Genomic DNA, 22643 nt, shown 5'->3' on the forward strand with positions numbered 1-22643 from the left:
GCGCGCGCGCGCCGTCTCCGCCCTGGGGGCCGGGGCACGAGGCGACGAGTCCGGGGCGCGATGCCGCCCGAGGGCGGGTCCTTCCCCTGGCCACGCAGCTCCCCCCGCCCCTCCCGCTGAGAGTCCTGAGCGCCTGCCCCCCGCCCGCCTCGCCTCGGGCCTCCAGGCTCCTGCCGAACTCGGCTCCTCCTGTCCCTTTACAGCCCGCCGCTGCAGCGGACCCATCTGGTCCGGGGAAGCCTTCGGGTTCCGCCTTGTTCCAGAGCCCGTTCTGCCCAGCCAAAGATTAAGAACTACTGGGGCTAGGGGACCATCTGTTGTTAGGGTTTACAGTGTGTCAATGGTACAGAAATGACTACACATGTACATCCAGTCCTTCTGCAGAAAGTAAACCCATCCTAGAAACAGGATGTACGCAGTTGTCCATCAGTGATTCCACAACCAGTACAAATAGGCTGTCGAGAGTTAGCTGCAAAAAGCAGCAGAAAATAATACTGTCTGGAAAACGGTACATGGTTTGTTTTTAAATAAAAGAAGTATGCCTCTTGCTGCACCTGTTACATTTTGGTAGAGGGATCCTTGTTCTGCCCCTCTACAGAGTCAGATCTTTCTGGTCTTACATGCAGTAAAGTTTCAGTCTGTTTCTAAAGTGATTTAGAAATTCCACCACCCCAGTGTAAATCCGGAACAGAATAAATCACTGGAAGAGAAGCATATAAGCACAATGCCATTTTGGCAGTTACTTCTATTAAGTAATGTTGAAATAACTGACTATAAATTTACCTAACTATAAGCTCAACTGTAAAAAAAAAAAGTACATGAAAGTTCATGTCACAATAACTTATAACAAATATTGGTGGGAAAAGGGTATGAAAAGGAGACAAATTAAACTAAGTTTAAACAAAAAGACCTCATGCTATAACTCAAGAACTGCTGAAGTTATACTTGGTAGAAACAAAGCGTGGAACCAGAAATTAATGAACCAAAATTGGTGTGTTGGACACTAGGCCTCACTGGTGGACAAAAGGGGATAGGCTATTCTATCCATCACTTTGTTTTTGGATCCTTAAAGAAAGACCTTATGGGAGCAGGTGAGGCAATAGAATAGAAGCTAGTAAAAGAGCTAGCTTCACCATCATGGCTGCCCATCCCCACATCTCATTTTTTCTAATTCCGAAGAGTGTTCTGGTCAAATCAAGTCAGAGAGAGATACAAGATTACATCATCATCCCCTCTACCAACTCCAACTGAATCCCCACCAACTACCTGAGAAGTAATAGGATTGGACTTTAACATCAGCAACAGCTCCAGCCTACCTCAACTAATTTTTTACTCAAAAGGAGAGTTATCATCTCTGCTATCATCCAACATGGGGTGGCCAACCTGTTACAGGCAAAGAGCCAAAATAATATAGCACAAAGAGCTGGGGGGGAGAAGAAGAGTTGTCAAGCAAAGAAAATAAAGAAGCCCCCCACTGCGTTTGATCAAGCAAAAAAAAGGGGACTGCCCCTTTAAGAAACAGTTAAAGTTTTTTTGGCCACATGAGGCTCCTGCTGGCTGCCACCATCTTAAAGACGCCATTTTGAATGGCCACTACAGACAGCTACCCTACCCCGGTGAGCACAGGGAGCCAGGGACTGTTTTCAGGGGTGCTGGGGCAACTTCTGTGGGGAGACATACATGTGGCTCACGAGCCCCAGGTTGGCCACAACTGATCTAACAGATTCAAACATGGGTCTTTTTCTTTTAAAAACTCTCCAGTTAAAGGGAAGGGAAACAAAAATATTAGAATGAAAGCCTTTACATTTCCATTTCAAATACTTTGACTGATTCCCCTTCCTTTCTGGAGACTTGACCAGTTAAAAGAATTTTTCAGTGGTGCATTGTGCCATAGTACTCAGCAGGGTGAAATCTCTGGAGTCAGGAACCTCATTTAACCAATCCATTGACCACTATTAAACAGTGTTATATTAACACTTTGGGCCCATTTATTCCATTTGAATACAACAGTAGGCAGAACGTAGTAAAAAAGCATTATAATCATGCTTTTCAGAAAGATGTGATTCTGTAATGGTATATTTTTGTGACCTATCGTGTTTGTTATATGCCTGGGGAATTCTGTGCCATTGCACAAGCATCATATTAACACCCTCTGCAGAATAACTGATTCTGGCAGGGAGGAAAAGGGAAGCTGCAATTACACCTTTTGCCAATGAGAGGCTTATATGCCACCAGAAAAGATAACCGATTCATGGGCAGTAGTAGCCAGCTGTGGAGAGGGAGACGCTGTCTGCCTCCCTAACCAGGTGAAGAGGCATGAGATAAGGTGGAAAGAGACTAGGTCACATGGGGGAGGGACACAGGAGCTAGTGGGCTGACAACCACAGAACCACTGCTGAATGGCAGTGGGGATACCTGGCAGGGTCTGCTTTGCCTAGCTGAATGGGCAGTAGGAGTGCAAAGATAAATGGAGATGAAGACAGCTATGCCTGTCTGAGTGTGCAGGGACATGGGCATAGTTGGGAGAAGAAGCAAGCCTACATGGGGACGTGCAGATATGCCTGGCTGAATTGAGAGAGTAGTAGGGCAGACACATGGGAACAGTGACAGATGTGCCTGATGATGTGGAAGGCTAAGGATCATCTAGGGTCTGTGGGAGGCTCTCCAACTCTAAGGCTCTGTCTAAACTGCCCCCTCTTGCGCAAAAAAAATGCAAATGAGACAAAGTGTGGAATATTGATACACCTCATTTGCACAATTAATGAGGCTCCATTTTTGCACAAAACTCCCCTCTTGCGCAAGAGCCGTTCTTCCTCTTTTTTTCCCAGGAAGAACAGCTCTTGCACAAGAGGGAAGGTTTGCACAAAAAAGGCTTTTGCGCAAAAACGGAGCTTCATTAGTTATGCAAATGAGGCATGGTGATATTCCACACTTCGCCTCATTTGTATATTTTTTTGCACAAGAGGGGGCAGTCTAGACATAGCTTAATAGTCTCTCCCTTCCAAAAAACCTTGTTCATACCATACTACTTCTGCCAATACCCAACAATTGTCCAGGTTCACCCTCAGGCTCCTTCCGGGCAATTACTTCCCTCTCCCTCAGCTTCTTCCCCAAGCCTTTGCACTGCTGACTGACACTGGAAATAAGGTTCTGCATTGCACTTTAAAATTATTAATGCAAAATTTTGAATAGTCATGTTTACTAAGGAATCTATTTGTCAAAAGACTTTTCTTGAAACGTTTTGGTGTCTGTATACTTACATAGGTGTTGACAGCTATTTTGAAATAAAATTACCAAAATAATTGAAATTGGTGTGATATTGTGTTATTTTGACAAAATATGCACAATTTGAAATTGTGTAGAAAATTTTTGGTACAGAATTCACCTAGGAGTAATCAATGCTCTGGATCTTGGAAACAGAAGGAGGCAGCTAGCAATGGTCACTAAACCTTTGGAAACATCCGAGATTAGAGGCGAGATTACTCAAATCTTCTTAGGTGACTGATGTATTAGCCACCTGATCACGCTGCTTTGTATAATGATGCTGACACAGTTTAGTCCTGCCTTGAATACTAATTCCAAGTGACCTATTACTTACAAGGCTTTTAAGTTTAACTCAAGTCACTGTAATTGCTTTATGTTATCCAGCACAAGAATATAGCCACAAGATCTCAAGTTTTTACTTCACCCTTAATTTTCCAGCAGGAAGAGCACCACTTTCACAGCACACTGTGAGAATGTCACACACAGCAACAAAATATCCAGCCTGATAACAAGTAGCATTACACAAAGGGCAATAAAATATACAGAAAAGTATTTAGCTTCAAGATTTTCTATTTCGTACCACCCCATAAAATCAGTTCTAAATGCATTGTTTCACAGAAATAAAGCTTTTGTCAGACAAATTCTAGGAAAATCTAGATAGGATTAAAAGTTTATATATAAAATATAAAAGAAACCAAAGGTTGACATTTTGATTAGAAAGTATTTAAAGAAAACCCACAGGAGTTTTCTTGAGTTTTGACCTACTTCAGCAGGAGAAAAACCTCAATACATGTTCACCTTTATTTCTTGTCTCAGTTCCTTTGTGTAATAAATCAATTCTGATAATCACCTTTGGTTCTGTTACAATTTCTAATTTGACTTAAGTTGAATCAAGAGTGTACAAAGTACAACCCACAGAGTTCAACAGTCTGAATGAAGAGGATCCATTTTTAGCCAGCCTGCAATCTCTGAAGGATTTCTACAGAGAAAAAGATTATAGCTATCTGCTCCATTTCACAAACTGAATGCAGCCATCAGAAGGCTACCATGTTGCCAGAGCAGCCCTCTGGACAGTTCAGGCATGCTCACAACCATATATGCATCAAATTATATTTGGACTGGCAACTTAAACCACATTCCATTTACATGAAGGAAAAAACCCCACCAAAAAACAACAGCCTAGGTTTTAAAAAGTATGAAACATGGTTATATTGAGAAATGAGATTTTTTAAGTGACTACTGTCCATAATTTAATTCCTTTTTAATTTTAAATATGGAAAAATGGGCTACACTTGTGTGTATATAATAGAATTTTAAACCAGATGGTTTTTAGGGGTGGCAAAGGGAAGGAAGACTATTGCTCTTCCCTACCATTTACACTGTAGACACCAATCTGGAATTATTAAAAATAAAACTAGGATATTTAAAGTCTCAATCATGTAAAATATTATTAACTCAGCTACAATAATCTAATGTAACTGAAAGGTTGGTTAAATCAGAACATTAGAAGAGGGGATGACATTCCATTCTCACAGTGCCATTCTAAAAATTCCAAGAGCCTGACTTGCAGATCAATAACACTGAAGCACCAAAGTACACTCATTGTGCTTTCCTTTTTGGTTTTCCAAGTCAACCACACATTCCCTTGACCTTGGAAGCTAACATTTACCACTGCATTAGTTTGGTTAGAAGCAGTGAACCTTGTTTCTTTTAAAGTGTTATATGCACTCAGTGCTATTCATTGTATATTATTGGAGGATCTCCATCACTTGAAAATGGAGACACCTTCTTTCCATGCTTCTGTACGTGATCTTCATTCATTTTCTCCAACATTTCAATCTGTAGGACAGAAATATATCCACTTAAGTTTTTTTTATAAAGAACAGACATGAAAGCAACTGCTTCAAAATATTGTGTTAAAACAGCAAGTTTAGAGGAGTAACTGGTGCACACAGTATGATCCATATCCTTAACATATAATGTTTCCAATGATTGAGTCACACCAGCTTAAATCAAGGATATGAATATGCCAGGTTTAGAAATATCAACATTTTAAGAAACATCTACTTTGAGCAGATTAATGGAACAGAAGTGCATACAATGTTTTCAGGTTGCGGGACATGGTTTTTAAAAGGGGAGAAAGATCCTCAGAGTCTAGTCTGTGACCAGAATTTCCCTAAAAACACTTCCATGTCAATTCTATCAAGCCTAATCTACCACTGCTGAACCTCATTTCCTCCATGAATGGTTGTGGTGGAGTTCAGAGCAGCCTCATCGTAAGTAGACACCTTCTCCATGATGTTGATGGTACTAGCAGAGCAGTAAATAGAGTCACACTCACATGCTTTATGATTAAAGTAGTACAGTCCTATTGTATTTTGGTCTGCAGCCCGTGAAGAGCTAGTGTGGGGCACCACTTTCTCTAATACAGTGGCTTCCCAACCTTTTTGATACCAGGGACCAGCAAATTCATTTACAAACTTTTGGTAACATTTTATTTGCATATCATATGTTAAGAACTCTTTCCATGATCTTAATTAAAACAAAATATGAGTTATATGTAAGTATCAGCCTCTGCTCTTATGTCAACCTAAAAAAATTGGAATTTAATATTTATTATATTTTTACCAGCTATCCTAACAAGACAACCAAGAATATTGAAGAAACAGGATTGTGACTGGCTGCTAGATAGTTAGCTGGATGATCTTAATTGACAAATACACAGTAACTTTCTTACTCCAGGTGTCCCTAATTCAGGAAGACTCATTGCATGGACCCTGACAGGGGGACGAGGAAGCAGCTCTGCATGCTACCACTCTTTCCCCCCTCCAGTTGGGGGAACAGCAGACCAGAGATGCACTCTGCTGGATGTTTTTCCCCCACCACTCCCAAAGTGGCGGGGGTGGTGCCTGGGAGCAGCAAGAAACTTGCCTGGTGTTTACAGAGTAGGGTTGCCAGATAGTTTCACAAAAAATACCGAACATAGTGGGGAAAAAAAATGGGTTGAGTTTAAAAAAAGCAGCTCGGGGACCAAAGTTGTTGAACAAAAAACAACAACAAAACCCCCAACTGCACAAAAAAAATGATGCTCCCCCACCCCTACCAGACGCAGCAGAGGAAGAATGTCCCAAGCAGCCTTTCATCAGAGAAAAACATTTTGCATGTCCAGTATTTTCTGGGTTTTTTTTAACCGAACAGAAGCTCAAAAAAAACTAGACTGTCTGGGCCAATTCTGGACACTTGGCAACCCTGTTACAGAGCACCAAGTAAGTGTCCCACTCCTATCCCCCTTATGCCCTCCCTAGCCTGGAAAAAATCTTTAACTTGGCAAACCTTGATACCAAGGGTTGCCAAATTAAAGAGGTTCAAGTGAACTAGATATCAACCAGAGAGAGAATCTTACCTCAGCTAGAAAATCAGCTTCATTGTCAGCTGTAATATTTAAACCGGAGACCTCATTGAAGAGCTCCCGTTCATTAAGTGCTTCTGATACACCTCCCTTCTGGAAGAACTATTAAAAATAAAAGATTACAGTGTCTTTAACCACATTTTATAAAATATTGCACAGTGCATTTTATGAACTACAATTAATAATCAAGTATGGAAGTAGCACTTCAGCTTTGACTCTTTTTTCCTCCAGACAACCAAGCATCATGGTCCCAGAGCAGGTTTTGATTCCAGGAGCACTATTTTATTCTTCTTCTATAGTAAATTTCAGTCCAATATCATATTTCTGTGTCTAACACACACCATTCAGCATTTACAAGTGAATTTGTATAGATAAGCTATCACTTAAACTGAAACTGATGATTTTATCAATTTAATGTATTAAAAAATCAGCTCCCCCCCCCCAAAAAAAACTTTTACATCAGAGTTTAACTGCAGAAAAAACACAAGCAAAAATCAACTGCAGAACCCCTACCTGTGAAACATTTCTGCAGTCTCTGAACAAAAACTCAAGTCCATGAGGATGGGTTGGCTCCACAGATTGACTTACATCAATTAACCAGATCTAAAGTAAACAGAAAAAATATACTGGTTCACACATGCAGGGGTGGGGAACTTCCCACCTGTGGGCTGGATTCAGCCCATTGCTTAATTTCATCTGGGCCACTGCAAATCCCTTCGGCATTGGCCGGAAGCCCTAAGCCTCTGCTTGCTAGCATATCTCTGTGGCCCTGAGGTGCAGGAGAGAGGAGGGAAGTTCCATATGCTGCCCCAACTGCTAATGCAAACTGCAGCAAATGGGAGCTGTGGGGACAGAGCCTGTGGATGCATGTAGCGTGCACCACGCAGAGCTGCTTGGCCTCTCTTAGAAGCAGTTGCTATGTGCAGCTGTTTCCAGGAGCAGCATGGGACCAGGACAAGCCTACCAGGGAGCCTGCCTCTGCCACGTTGAAAGGGAATCCTGCCTTAGGTAAGCCCGCCCAGCTAGACCCTGCAGCCCCAAAACCAACCCCCACACTCCAACTCCTCCCCCACACACACCCTGACCCAATTTGTGGCTGGAAGGTTGGAACAGCCTTATGCTCCCCACACTCCTCCCAGACTGCACTATTGATGTTAAAATGCATATAATTAAGTAACCATGTAACTGTGGGGCTGCATGTGTCTCACAGTTGTTTTTTTTGCATGTCCCCACCCCTGACATAGTGCATATAGACAACATTAAGTACACCTTTTTTCTACCTTAAGAATATGCTCACCTTTCCGTCATGCCATAGCATGTTGTATTCACTCAGGTCAGCATGGACAAGACAGCACTCTTTATATAACTGTTGCATCATCTGGGAGGGGTCAAAAAAATGATCCATTAAGCAAAGAATACTCAAATGAGTGGTTATTAATCAGCACGATTTGTACAACCAGCCAAAGCAAAGCACTGTTTCACCCCAAGTGGTATTCACATTTCAAGTTTACATGCAGTCGGTTAATGTGAGGAATTGTGACCTCAAGTCTTCTACTCCTGTTCAATAGAAACTAAATGTTCAGAATTTCAAGGAAAACAGTTATGGTAAAGAAATGAATTAAAACTAGTGAACTTATATGAATTCTGTCCACCAGTCCCACTGCAACAGACAGATAGGCATGTTGGACTTACACTTTTACTCCACCCTCTATCAAACAGATAAGCAGTCACAGATGACTTTTCACCCAATCATGACAACTTCATTTTGTGTATTTTTTTCCTCAACTTCACCAATAAGAGTCAAAGTACTTCAATGCTAACTAGGAGAAAGAAACCTTTAAGATTCAGCTTTACACTATTCATTACAGGTTTATGCATCTACATTATATCCACAGACAGATTAAGTTCAGTTTAAATAACCTGTATAGCTCTGCAAGTCTCAGGGTTAACTATAAGAAATTTTTAGTTTCCATTTAGTTTCTCTCACTAGAACTATAGAAAAACAAGGCATAACAGTAATTGAGAGTATGTACACAGCTGACAATGTATTATTTGATCAAGCTGAAGTGGAGAATAAAGCAATTAAGTATTTACAATACCCGGTTAAAAGCTATAATTTTATTCTCTAGCACTCACGTTAATGGGTATACAAGACTGGTTGAGGCAGTTAAAGGGCTTTAGAGTAAAGTTCTCCTCTGTTTTTGTTTTTTAAACCACAATAACTTTCATCCCAAATACCTCATTGCTTTCCTCCCCCCCCCCAAAAAATCAACAAGACTGTTTGATTAATGGAGCCATTTAAATGTTATTTAGCAAAGGTATATTAAAGAGATTAAAATAATACATTTATATAGGATCAGAACACCTAATTAAGAGGAGCCACTCACTAAATCGCTAATATTCTTTACTCCTTAGGGAATTCTACACCAAAAAGTTTATGCCCAATATTTTGAAATTTGGCAAATTCTGTCAATAAAATAAATGCAGAAGCTCCAGCATGGTGTGGGCAGGCAGGCTTAGCCTGACAAGATCCAAGTGTGGAGGGGCATAGTGTGGTGGGGATCAAGGTGTGGGGCGAGAGGGCTCTGTATGGGACAATCTGGATACACAGACATTTGCTGGGGGTGGAGGGTTTGGGTGCAGGGTAGTGGGACTCTACATGGGGATTCCAGATTAAGATGGTTTTGACCTGGTAGGGTATGCATCCCAGCAGGGTGGGGGGTGCCAGTGTATAGTGGTTGGACACATGGGAAATCAGACCTCCCCCCCCCCACAGAGGAGGAGTGATCGGGGCAGGAAAGGGGGAGAGGAGATGGGTCTGAACCAGCACCAGCCCTTGAAGAGGAAGAACAAGTCCCATCCCCTCAGCCTAGGGGAGACTAGCAGCTGAGCCCAGCACAGGGTATCAGCCACCAACCATAACCCTAGCCACCCCCAGTGACTGGCCCTCCAGAAATTGCTCCAGGAACTTAAAGTGACATGCCCACACTGCTGGGGAGGGACATGTGACTGCTCGTGGCTTTCTTTTGTTTTCCCATCAGAAAATCATTTTTCTACAGGAAAACAAAGAAATCTGCAGAGAACATGAATTCTGCATGTACACAATGATATAGAATTCCCAAGACTGATTTTTCCTGAACCTAAGACATTTTAACCAGGAATAGCTGTTTTCTACCAAGGACCAGCTTGCCACTGGTCAGCATTAAGATTATCTTCCCAAGTTAATTCCAAGTCTAATTTTTCTCTACTGCATAATTTCTGATTTATCTGTTTATTCATATGCCACAAAATATATCTAGTGCAAAACACTGCTGATATGGAGGTTCAGAAGTTTTATATACTGTAAAGAATTCAAATATACAGCTTGCTAGCTATACTACTCTACCACAAATTGTTAGCAGATGTTGAATAAAGACATTGGCATCATCTTACATGAAGAATCTGATAGTAGGCCTTCTTCATGTCTTCACTATTCAGTTTTACTTCCTTTAGTTTAGGAGCTGGAACTTGATCCTGGCCAATGAAAGACATGACTAAAACATGCTTCTTAAGCAAAACCACTTGTGGACAAGAGATTCCTGCTTTCTGCATTCTGTAGAGCAGAAAATAGATAATTGCAAGAGTAAGTCAAATTCATACTAGCCCTTCTCTAGTTCTAAAATGCTTTTGCAAGATTATTCTGGATCAGTGTAGCAATTCACATAGAATACACATGAAAGCACTGGAGCCATACAATGGATTCCAACAACATTATGCCTTGAAATCCACACATCTGTTGGTTTCATTTCAGATTGCAATTTTCAGTGTTAGAAACTAGTTGCTTCAAAGATGTGATTACAATAGAGGTCTGGCAACAGATGTTAAAAATTACCAATAGTGGACACTTTACTTTAAAAATTTCTCAACAAACAAAATAAATGTGCTAATTTTACTCCAAGTTACATAATCATGAATTTAAAAACATATAAGGAATAAGGGGATGAACATTGTAGTATCTCAACTTTATGAATAAAATTAAATTCTCACATCTTAGTGCATGTACGAGTTAACTTATATATGAAGGCCCCCACATCAAAACTTCCTTGAAAAACAAAAACAGTCAGACACTAATGCCAACTATACTATTTTTGTACCTTGTCAGATTGTGCATTTCTTTCTCTGCCCACATACGGATAATCTTTCGTGGATTCAGTTTACTGAAGCGGTCTTTAAATCTGTAGTCATCTTTGATGTATTTGTCACGGTTCTTGAATTCATTAAGGGTAGTTTTAAAAACTTTTATGGCACATTCTGGAGGTACAGCTTTATCAGCCTCATCACTCGTACTTGTGACAGAAAAAGACCACAACATAGGACAAAATTAATGTTTAATTTACATCTAGGTCTAGGAGCACAATCAATGATTTTCTTAAAAAAAAAGTGTTCTAAGATCACGCAGAAAAAAAAAAAAACCATTGCACACAATACTGAAGTTAAATTTTTAATGGAAGTTGTCCACAAAAAGACTGCAGAGCTCCCTGGCTAAACCTGGTTCTTAAATTAATTGTAGCATTAGCTTGTGAAGAACTTCAGTTAGGAAGACTGAAAGTTTATCAAATAAGTTTATTCATTTCTAGATTGAAATTGAACTGATAGTCTAAGCATTACTTGGTTAAATGCAACCTCTGTAAAAGATGAGACGAGGAAATCTTTGTAGTCAACCAACCCACTAGCCCCTCTTGTATGGTCTATTTTCTTCCCTTTGTTGATGTTTATTGTAAAGTGGATTGTGTTAAAACCCAGGTTAAAATTTTAAGTCCATTTTTACATAACTTTTTATGATAATTATGGAGCTACCCTATAATAATGGTAGGCCTGGTTATTGGGATGATGTTTATCGCATGAATATGTTTCTTATGTAAACTGATTTATTCTGGAATATAGGCAGGAAGAAGAAGAATGGCTCACATTTAAGAGTTAAGGGACAATGCCAGAATTATTAGCTTTGCTGATTCTGTCTCCAGTCAGCCTATTAAACTGTTTTGACCTGGAAAGGCCAACCCCAGATGCAGGAGTACAAGGACCTCTTGCAGGGTTAAAGGACATTTCAGGTACCTTTAAGAATGTGCTTAATCACCTTTATGAATGGTAGCACTTTATGGAAGAGACTCAATTGTTGATGTTAATTTGTTGTAAAATCTTCTAATGCTTTGTTTCCATCGCTAAATAAAAACAATTATTGGGGTCCTTAGCCACTGTTTGTCAGAAGCTGGGAATGACTATAGGGGCTGGATCATGTGATGATTACCTGTTCTGTTCACTCCCTCTGGGGCACCTGGCACTGGCCATTGTCAGAAGACAGGATACTGGGCTAGTGGACCTTTGCTGCTTCTTTCCACTTTTATACTCCCCATTAAGGTCAGTGTCAGTAATAGATCACTGCTCTGTGCCAGCAACTCATCACACCTGACATTCACTACAGCTCCCACACTGCTGTCATGATATATCATTTGAAAGCTAACACCAAAATGGTCATTAACGTCATGGTGAAATGTGTGCTAGAATTTTGTAGGTGAAATTATGGATACTGTGATATATCCTGAAGACTGTCAGCCAAAAATGGGTTACTTTATATAAAGGGGCAAGAAAAGATGGGGGAAGATGCCCCATTTAGGGAAAAGATTCTATGTATTAATACTGTATAAGGACACTTGGATATCATGCTTTATTGTCTATGTTCAAATAGAGAGATACAAGTTTACCCAGACAGGAGGGAAGGCAGCTATATTCCTGTCTCCAATAACATTAAGCAAGGTGTGAACAAACACAAAGGAAGATATATTTACATAAAATCAGAAGGGTGTAGGAAGGAAAGAACAGCATGAAAACTTTCTGCCTTTTGAAACAAGGCCATTGAACTTTGAGGGATAAGTAAAGACAGAAGCCATTTTCACATTCATCACTAGATAGATAAGGGAATCGAAGACAGTTGGCGCTGAGTCAGTTGGCTCCTTCAACCAACTGGGCAGTGGCTGAAATTAGGGACGTGAAAGGGTAATTGGTTACCCTGTAAGCCCCACCTGGAGCTCCCCCCTCCCGCCCCCATGGCTGCTGGCTAGGAGCAGAAGATGAAATACACCCGAGTGATGTAAGTGACTAGTTGACTACCTGATAAGCATATGCTCAACTAGTCACTCTCTCCCTCCCCCATTGCTTCTATCAGAGAGCAGTTCCAAGCCGGAGGGGGGAAGAGGAGAAGAGGAGCAGGAGCTGTACTGGGGGGAGCCATCTTACAACCTATTTCCCTCCAGCACCATGTCTGGGGGAACAGGGAAAGCAGAGGCGTAGCGGGGGACCTGGCGCAAATTGGGAATCAGCTGATTCCTGGCTTGCTTCCAGTGCCTCCAGCTGCGTGTCTGCTTTTTAAATGTATTAAGAGCCTAGTGGCTCTTAATACGTTTAAAAGGCAGAGCCGCAGTGGGGTTAGCTTCTGGGCTGGGAGTTAACCCTGCTGCAGCTCTGTAGTTCCCCCACTTATCAACTAATCGAGTCGATGGAAATTCCATCAACGACTCAATTACCTCCCTCTCCGCCACAGCTGCTGGCTCCTGCTGCCACCTCCTGCTGGAGAGAGGGTGGCAGCAGCTACCTGGAGGGATGAGAGCAGGATCTTGCTTAATCAGTTAACCAGTTAAACCTAAGCAATAGTGACAACCCCATGTTTGCACCCCAAAGCATGACAATCACATACTTACTTTCCTCCATAAGCATGAAAAACAACAGATTCTTTTCCTGTGCTAATGCAGCCAGTGATGGTCTCTAGTATCCCAGCATTGACCATCTTGTACAAAAGTAAACGTGTTTTAGGATCCACTGCTTTCTCCTACAAAAGAAAAGGAGAAATAAAAGTAAACATGTGAGCAATTTATCTACATTCACTTAAACCTACTGGTATTTCTCAGTTAAAGGATAATCTGATTTGAATCAGCTGGCAAAAACGTGTTTTCATGAACAAATCCAAGAGAAAAAAAAGCAAAAGTAGGTTGGTCTGATTTTACACTAAAGAGCAACAAGACTTACTTTACTTAATACTATTTTTTTTTAAACTAGGGATGTAAAATGCCAGTTAATCAGTTAACCTAACATTTAACCGATAAAGCAGGATCCGGGTTGGGGACTACTCCAGCCCAGCAGGAGCAGCCCCCGGCCCATGGAGACTTGGACTGGCTCTACCAGCTCCCAAACTATACCAGAGCAGCCTCTGCCAGCAGGGCTCTCAGGTCCACTGTAGCAGCCCGTCCATGGCAGGCCTTCTGATGGTGGCAGGCAGGGAGCTACTCCAGCTTCCACCAGTTACCTGGAACCAGTAAGCATCACCCATTTAAGGTGATGCTTACTGGTTAACCTTTCACATCCATAATTTTACAGAGAATTTAAGGTTTTTGGGGCAAGGACCACATATTTTCTGTAATACACAGAGAAGAGCAGTTCCAGCACACTTCACACTTGAGTCTGACAGCTTTACAAACATGAAGCCTAAATACCTCAGATGAGGAAGTTTTATACCCATTTTACTGACTGTTAACACCATGGCAGATAAAGTTTAAAAGATCTGCCCAAATCTACCTAACTCAGGCAAAACAACAACAACAAAAAACAAAAACAAAAACAAAAACAAAAATATCAAGGACACCAGACTAGAATTCATTTCCCTCCCAAAATCAACTGTTTCAGCCAATCAGGAACATCGACTGTTTTCCAAATGCTAGTTGAACTTCATCAATTTGTCAACCTGTCTTCCCAAATCTATAGTTATTAAGAGAATTTAAAGTAGTCTATTCCAGGAATCTAGGATTAATCCCAACTTCTCAGGATTTCCTTAACTAAATACTACAGTAAATTACTGTAATACTTAGTTGTAAAGTACATGATCAGCTCTAAGGAATTAAAAGATATAGAAACCCAAGCAATGTTACAAAATAAAAACAGGAATACAAATATTAAACCACGTAACCAATAAAAATTATATCGGTTACACTGTTAACCACTCAACGAGCTATCCTATTCAGAGTTTAACCATTAATTGATAAGCTGATGCTGATCAGTTAACTGGTTAAATTCTAACATCCCCGAAGTAAGCTGGTAATAAAACTTGATTACTCTCATTTGGGAAGCCTACCAAAATATTGCATGCATTTATATGGCAGTTGCAATCACAGTATCTAAGCACAATACATAAGGCTTAGAAGAAAGCAAAAGTTTCCCAGTAGAAGAGTTAATACAAGCTTCTCAGTAATTCCCTAATTCAAGCATTGCTCACTGGGTTTAGCCAAAATGATTACTCTTTTAAAAACATTTCAAAATGACATGCAAGTTGGTACAGAAGGTTTCGTATATAAAATGGCTCAGCATCAAAACATACAGCAGTAGAATGCTCTTTCTTCTCGTGGAGTCTGGCACTTCGACGTTCCTCAGAGTATGCATGTTGCTTTAAGGCATTAAAGACTTGATTGGACAGTTTTAAATCCATTCCAATTCCATCTCCAACCTGGAAGTCAGGTCCAAACTAGAAACAGACAAAGTATTTACAAAAACACTACTACTGAAGACAGAGAAAGATACAGCAAATGAACTAGATTTTGATTCCAATATTCAAGAACCATCTTTTACAATACTTAGCTTCAGAAATAGAAAAGTGGTTGCTGCAGTTAATGGCTTCTGTGATAGTATTCAAGCATTCAACCAATCAAGTTTTAACAAAAGGTTGTAATATACATTTTAAATTAAGAGCTAAGCAATTACTCTCATTCACAATAAGTACTTATCCTATAAAGATAGCACTGGCATGCATTTCTGTATTTCCAATTTCTTTGATGCAACTACGATAATGCAAATTGCTGAGGATAAACAGATTACAAGCCAATGTCCAGCACTAAGTGACAAGAATTCAGTTTGCCTGACCTCAGGAAAGATTTTTTTTTCCTGTTTTTAAGTAATTTGGATTACATGACAGCCATGTTTACCAATGTAAGCTTGATGATTTTCCCCTTTTGTTACTGAACTTACTGATATCTTCGTGATAAAATATTTTATTTCTGTACATAAACATTTTGTATCACTTACATACACTATTACTTGAACAGTCTGGAAGTTCAGTTTTCTACCAATACTAATCTCTGTCAAAAAAACTGATCCAAATGTTTCACGATCTTCATTTAAAATGACAGGTTGAACAACATACACTTCTCTAAAATGCTACAAATATTGACTGAATTAAGACATTTATACATATTATGCTTGCATAAAAAGGTGGAGCTTACATTTTCCATTCGAGCAGTGTTCTTTCTTCCACATACAACCTCATCATGTTTGGTGGTAATTTCTTTTCCTTTTCCTATAAAGCCCTTTTTTGGAGTAGTAGTGGGTTTATCTGCCAACAGCGAACAATGCAAGTCAAAATTTATGTATACACAAATATAGGTATAATATATTTCATGATGCCCACAATAAGCAAGTCAATTACATTATTTTAATTAATTAAAAAGCAAACAAATCCCTTCTGTGAAGAATCCTGCACACCTTGGGGAGTTATAAAACAAGCCCTATGTTACAGTCTGGCACATATTCTGGGAATGAACAGATGATGAATACATAAATCCCCCAAACAGGTAACCTCAATTATCCTGATATTAAGACTAACCAATCAGTATCTATGCTACATATTGGAAATTGAAATCTTCATTACAATGCACTGTCTTTCCAACGCACAGAACCACAGACAACTTAACTTTTAATAAATAAGAATTTTATAAAGGCCACATTTAATCAGAGACCAACACACTAAAAATAGGAGCCTAAAGCTAGGCTCTTACATTCCCAATTAGGCACCCAATAAATAAGCAGCATAATTTTCAGAAGTGCAAGTACTCAATATCTCTCATTTTTAATTTCAGGATGCATTTTTGAGAATCTTGACCTATATAGTACATTTTGTACACACAGTAAATGCAATCCGTACCTGCTCTATAAGGATCATGACGGGTATCTTGCCAGTCAACCTCATCTTCTGAGCTGTCACTATCCACATAGGGATGCACCTTTCGGTAATTTTCAAAGGATATGGAGACTTGGGAAACAAAACAAATTAGATAGTTTGAAATTTACATGCATTCACCACTCCCTTGCAGGTCAATCAATTCAGGGGGCTTTAAAAAAAAAAAAGTATTTGTTTTTCTAACAAGACTGTCACATCAGATGTTAGTACCTTTGCTATCTCCATTGAACTTTTTTTCTTCACGTCGAAGCTGTGCATCATACTCCCTGTCAAACTCCATTTGTAGCATCTGGGCTAGCACTAAGTCATTTGAGGTGTCAGTATTTTCTTCTGTAATAAATGGCCCTTCAGCAACACTAAGCACAATAAAAAAGGAAATAAATTCTGTTAAAACACACACACGCACAGAGAATAATGAATTCCCCTTAACTTATTCCAGAGAATATTGAATACAGAATCGTTAAGACACTGCATTTAAATGCAAACATTCTCAATAATTAACTTTGGTTATGATTAAGATTTTGTTATGGTTATTTTAAGTAAAAGTCACAGACAGGTTGCAGGCAATAAACAAAAATTCACATAAGCCTGTGACCTATCTGTGACTTTTGCGTAAAATAATGGGAAGGAGAAGAAGCTGAAGCTATCACAGAGGTCACTGAAAGTCAAGGAACCTGTGACAAAAATACTGAACAGCACAAGAAGTCTCGTTTTGTTTTCACTCTTCTCTTCACTATAAAAGATCCAAGATTACCTCTTATGTACAGGCAGTCCCCGGGTTACGTACAAGATAGGGACTGTAGGTTTGTTCTTAAGTTGAATCTGTATGTAAGTCGGAACTGGCGTTTAGATTCAGCCGCTGCTGAAACTGACCGCCAGTTCTGACTTACATACAGAATCAACTTAAGAACCCCAAGCGTTCCCAAGTCAGCTGCTGCTGAAACTGATCAGCGGCTGATTCCAGGAAGCCCAGGGCAGAGCAACTCTGCCTCGGGCTTCCTGTAGTCAGCGCTGGTCAGTTTCAGCAGCGGCTGACTTGGGGACGCCTGGGGCAGAGCAGCTGGGGTGCTGCTGGGTTGCTCCAGTAGCGCCGCTCCTCGGCGCTACTGGACCAACCCAGCAGCACCCCATCTGCTCTGCCCCAGGCGTCCTGATTCAGCCGCTGCTGAAACTGACCAGCAGCGGCTGAATCAGGACGCCTGGGGCAGAGCAGCTGGGGTGCTGCCGGGTTGGTCCAGTAGCGCCCAGAGCGGCGCTGCAGGACCAACCGGCAGCGCCCCAGCTGCTCTGCCACAGGCGTCTGGAGAAAAGCCTAGTCTGCTGGGGGGGGGGGGGTACTAGCTGCGCCCCCCCCCCCCCCCCAGCAGACCAGGAAGACGCGGGCGGCGGACCGAGATGCACCGCGGTCCCGCCGCCTGGGTCCTCCGCGGCTTTGCTCCCAGTCTCCCTGGTCTGCTGGGGAGACAGAGAGCAGACCAGGGAGACGGGGAGCAAAGCCTCTGAGGACGCCAGCAGCGGGACAGCCGCGGGGCATCGGGGCTGTCCCGCTGCCAGCTTCCCCCGAGGCTTTGCAAAGCCGCGGAGGGGCTCGGGCTGCGAGGCAGGCCAGGCGCGCCTCGGCTGCTCTGCTGCCAGCTTCCCCGAGGCTTTGCAAAGCTGCGGGGGGGCTCGGGCAGCGGGGCAGCCCAGGTGCGCCTGGGCTGCTCCGCTGCCAGCTTCCCCGAGGCTTTGCAAAGCTGCGGGGGGGCTCCGGCAGTGGGGCAGCCCAGGCGCGCCTGGGCTGCCCCGCTGCCCGAGCCCCTCCGCAGCTTTGCTCCGCGTCTTCCTGGTCTGCAGACCAGGGAGACGCGGAGAAAGCCCAGGAGTACACGGCCGGTAGGACCGCGAGGTCCCGCAGTCCGTGTCCTCCGGGGCGAGCTCCGTTCGTAACTGCTGATCCGACATAAGTCGGATCCGCGTAAGTCGGGGACTGCCTGTATTCACTTATACTTGCATTAGAAATATTGGAGTGTGACTTTAAGAGGTTGGTTAAGTCCTCCAGCAGACAGCAGAAAATGTACTGCACTTGAGACACCAGAACTATATTACTCTGCTTCAGAAAAAGCCTAAAGATGTATCTTTGGGGCAGGGACTGTCTTTTTGTTCTATGTTTATACAATGCCTAGTATGTCAGTGTCGATGACTATGGCTCCTAGGAACTATGGCAATACAAAATAATAATAAGTTTTTCCATTTTGTAATTTGTCATCAGTAAGCTTCTCTTTGGAAGTGACAAAAGAAAATAGAGTTCTATAGCAATAGTTCCTGAACTATGGTTCATAGATGCCCAATGGTTGACTTTTTCCAGACTACTAGGTCCCCTTCAGGAGTCTGATTTGTCTTACATACCCCAAGATTCATCTCATTTAAAAGTACTTACTTGGTTTATAAAATCACACCTAAAAATATTAGTGTCAGAGCACACTATTACTGTAACATTGCTTATTTTGTTTATATAAAATTTTAGTTTGTGCTGACTTTGCTAATGCTTTTTAATGTAGCTGTTTGTAAAACTAGGCAGATATCTATCTACATGAGATGATATATCCCTGAAAGACCTTTGTGTAAATCTGGTAGAAAATCACTAGTCTGAAGAGCCCTCTCCATGAAAGTGAACAGTTAGGAAAGAAATATGAATTTGGGAGAGAATGAGATCTATGAGAGGATCTCTCATGAAGAGACCCACGTGATTCATACATCAGAAAAGCACCAATATAGGGGTTTTCACAGTACATTTCTGGAGAAGTTATCATACCCAGGATTTATAGCTAGGGGTGTTTAACTTACGTAACCACCTCAGGAAAAGCAACTTTTTCTTCTTCCAGTTGCAATTCTTTTGCCAACTGTTCACTCATCACATCAGCAAGAGAACATGATACTATTGCAGTTTTAGGGGTTCCCCATGGACACTGCAAAAAAAAAGTGTTGAAATATGGCAACTGGATAGATAGACTACTTAGTACAGTTAAACTACCACTACTACTTCTCAGCAACATATTAGACTGAAAAAGTGAAAACTAGAGAGCAGACTTAGCTGTTTCAATACCCTTTGAAATATCAAAAAGGAAAGATGTGTTTGCCAAATGGCAATAGAGAGGAAAATATATTGACAACTTTTAGTCAGTCAATATAAAATCCCATGTGGGGTAGGGGAAATCACCAAATAATTACTATCACAACCAAATGTTTCCTTTCCAGTCTCTGAGATGGGTAATAGCCACAACACATTGTCTCAGAACCAAGAGAGACATCTGAGATGTAACCAAAAAAGATTTCATAGATCTAAATTCTGAACCTGATCTGAGTTTTGTCACTGACTTTCACAAGTAGAATTTTGCCCAGAGTCAAAGTGTGAGTGTACTGTGCCACTGGTTAGGAGTCCAACAGGAACTTTATCCAGCAAGCAGTTAGCTGAACAGAAACATTAATTTCAGTTCACTGCTGACTTAAGGCTGTAGAACAAAGGTCTGCTCATCAGTTTTGGCAACCAACTCTGAGCCTCTTTTTCACAGAAAAGATCTGTACTCTTGATTTCTTCAGGCAATGTAGAGTAAATAGTGCACTAAAAAAATGTTCCAAAAGATTTACGAATTTCATCTATGTCCTTTTCTTCATTGGCATGCACACAATCTGCTGTGTGAGAGTTGAACATGCCTGGGCATGTCCTTCTGTGGGCATTCTTAAATTTTTTTGGTCTAAAAACATGTGTCATTACAGTGAAGACAAAGTTAATAAAGGTACATCACCATCTTTCAGAGTTTAAGACAGTACATTCAATATTGCTTAGGGCATATTCAGGGTGGATTGATTTAAATCAAGGAGATTTAAAATAACACCAAAATCGATTTACATCAAGTTTCCCACTGATACTTCTTCACACATTCTGTCAAACAATTAACTAAATCTGATCACTAAAAAATGTTAATTTACACATCAGAACAGCAGTCTACAACATTTTTTAGATAACTTGATTCTGACTGAGGTAGGAAATACTGCAAAATACTCATTACCTGTGTCAAACTGCAGCTGCAGTACATTAGGAATGGTAAGAATTAAATCATACACACAAATACACCACTTATATTTTATTAAATTAAACCTTAAATGTTACATAAATGTTTCACATTTACAATTATAGCACCCTCCTGAATTGCTGGCTGTCCTTAACTTACCAAAAAAATTCAAAGTTTATTAACTCTAACAGACAAGCCCTTGGAACACTAAATTTACAATTTCCTTAAAACTTCTATAACTAGCTCTCCTTTGCTCCACCCCCACTGTCATTATGATGCAGATCTGTTTCCAAGTTACCAAAAAACCCTAAGACTGAGCATGCATCTACACAGCAGGGCTTAACTCAAATTAAGATACGCAAATTGCATAGCTTATTTCAAAATTGGGAGCGTCTACACAGCACTTATTTCAAAATAGAGCACTCTTCCTCCAACTTCCCTTACTCCTCATACAAAGAGAATTACAGAAGTTGGAGTAAGACATCCTTCAGCTTGACAGTATTTCAAAATAACTGCCTGCTATATAGATACAGACTACGCTATTTCAAAATAATGTTGTTGTGTTAGTGATGCCCTGACTGTGCTTACAGTGCACTTAATTTTGGAGAAAGCCCCATAGAAAACAAGTATAGGATGAGGTAACTTTGTGAAAGCTGAGTTGGGCTGAAATGAAATAGGGAATAGACTTATGGCATCACCATTATGGTCTGTTACCACGATGTTCTAAAATAAGGAGCATGTAGTATGTAATATAAAATAAAAAAATAACAGTTAGTGGCTACTAGCAACACTAGATTTCCTGAACTGTATACTTGGGTGACAGATTCTAAACCAAGTTACCTAATTAAACAAGCCATACAGACTAGCTAAACTCCCCCCCCCCAAAAAACATTCAACATAACAAACAGCAATTTACTTGTTAAATCCCACTTATACAAAAAGGCATATAGAGCGTCTTGAAGAATGACACACTGCAAAGTTGATCTACTTTATTATTCAGAAATAACCACTAGGGACGTTAACCCATTATTGGATATTTGTGTAAATGTGTAACCACTTGAAATATTAGCGGTTACATTTACCTCTGGGGGAGGAGGGCAGGTAGCTGGCTCCCCGTGGGCACCGGCTCCTGCCTCCCCTTCCTTTGCTGCCTTTGATACAGAGGCAGCAAGGGGGGAAGTTATGTGTAGAAACTTGAATTCACCGATAAACCTAGATGGTCTGAACTAGACTTTATTATGGTGGATTCTAGGGATGTAAAACCCCGTTGAATTAGTTCACTGGCTAAAGATTCGAGGCGTTCAGAGACTAACCAGTGTGTATTTATTACCGGAGTAGGTGGTTGACATTCTGTGCCTGCAACGTGCCTCGGGAGGCCAGACTAGCCCCTGAGGAAGTCTTGTTCCCTACAGAGCCCTAACCCTAAAACCTCACTCGTCCCTGGAGAGGAGGGGCAGCTCCCAGCCCCAGGAACCGCCTCTCTCCCGAGCTCTAGAAGGAGTCGGTGAGGGAGGCCCGGGCACCCTCTTTCCTCCCCCGCGGGACTCGGGTCAGCCCTGAGCGTGGGGCGCTCGCTGGGGGGGGGGGGAGAGCGGGGGCCTGCGGCGACTCATCTGCGGCTCCTCCCTAAGCGGACGCTCCCCACGAGCAGCGCCGGGGGGGGGGGGGGGATGGACTCAGTGTCCCGCCACCGCCTCCCTCACCTTGCTCTGCCAGGCGGGGCCCGGGCTGGTCTCGGCGACTCCTACGGGATCCATCTGCGCACCCAGAGAGCGGGGCGGCGCGCGGGGGGAGGAGACGAAAGCGGCAGAGAACAGAGCCACAGACCCGAGCAGCGTCAGACCCGCAATGAAACCAGGACTTCCGGCTTCTCTCCGCTCCCCCC

General features: G+C 41.6%; 1 protein-coding gene across 2 annotated transcripts; it reads right to left on the minus strand.

Moving 5' to 3' along the window:
- Nucleotides 1–3658: 3658 nt before the first annotated feature.
- On the minus strand, nt 3659–22643 carry RIOK3 (RIO kinase 3). Of its 2 annotated transcripts, XM_006117203.4 has the most exons (13): nt 22462–22643; nt 19533–19654; nt 16917–17062; nt 16671–16778; nt 15973–16082; nt 15075–15218; nt 13408–13535; nt 10807–10998; nt 10106–10265; nt 7971–8051; nt 7187–7276; nt 6668–6775; nt 3659–5103 (listed from the first exon to the last, which is right to left on the minus strand). In XM_006117203.4, the coding sequence occupies exons 1-13, from the start codon at nt 22513–22515 to the stop codon at nt 4999–5001; spliced, it is 1548 nt and encodes a 515-aa protein (XP_006117265.1). In that variant the 5' UTR covers nt 22516–22643; the 3' UTR covers nt 3659–4998. The 2 variants fall into 2 exon arrangements, with proteins under 2 accessions (XP_006117265.1, XP_075776981.1); XM_075920866.1 differs by lacking the exon at nt 22462–22643 and having other exon boundaries at nt 19541–19654.

The sequence above is a fragment of the Pelodiscus sinensis genome, chromosome 2, assembly GCF_049634645.1.
Source record: "Pelodiscus sinensis isolate JC-2024 chromosome 2, ASM4963464v1, whole genome shotgun sequence".
NCBI lineage: Eukaryota > Metazoa > Chordata > Testudines > Trionychidae > Pelodiscus > Pelodiscus sinensis.

Bases quoted from the DNA above. Each gene is read 5' to 3' on its own strand.
- RIOK3 (XM_006117203.4), bottom strand. From the start codon at position 22,515: ATGGATCCCGTAGGAGTCGCCGAGACCAGCCCGGGCCCCGCCTGGCAG. The intron at 10,266-10,806 runs GTACAAAAATAG...TCTGCTCTACAG, and splicing joins GAAATGCACAATCTGACAAG to AATGCAGAAAGCAGGAATCT. The intron at 7,277-7,970 runs GTGAGCATATTC...TGTTTACTTTAG, and splicing joins TGCTATGGCATGACGGAAAG to ATCTGGTTAATTGATGTAAG.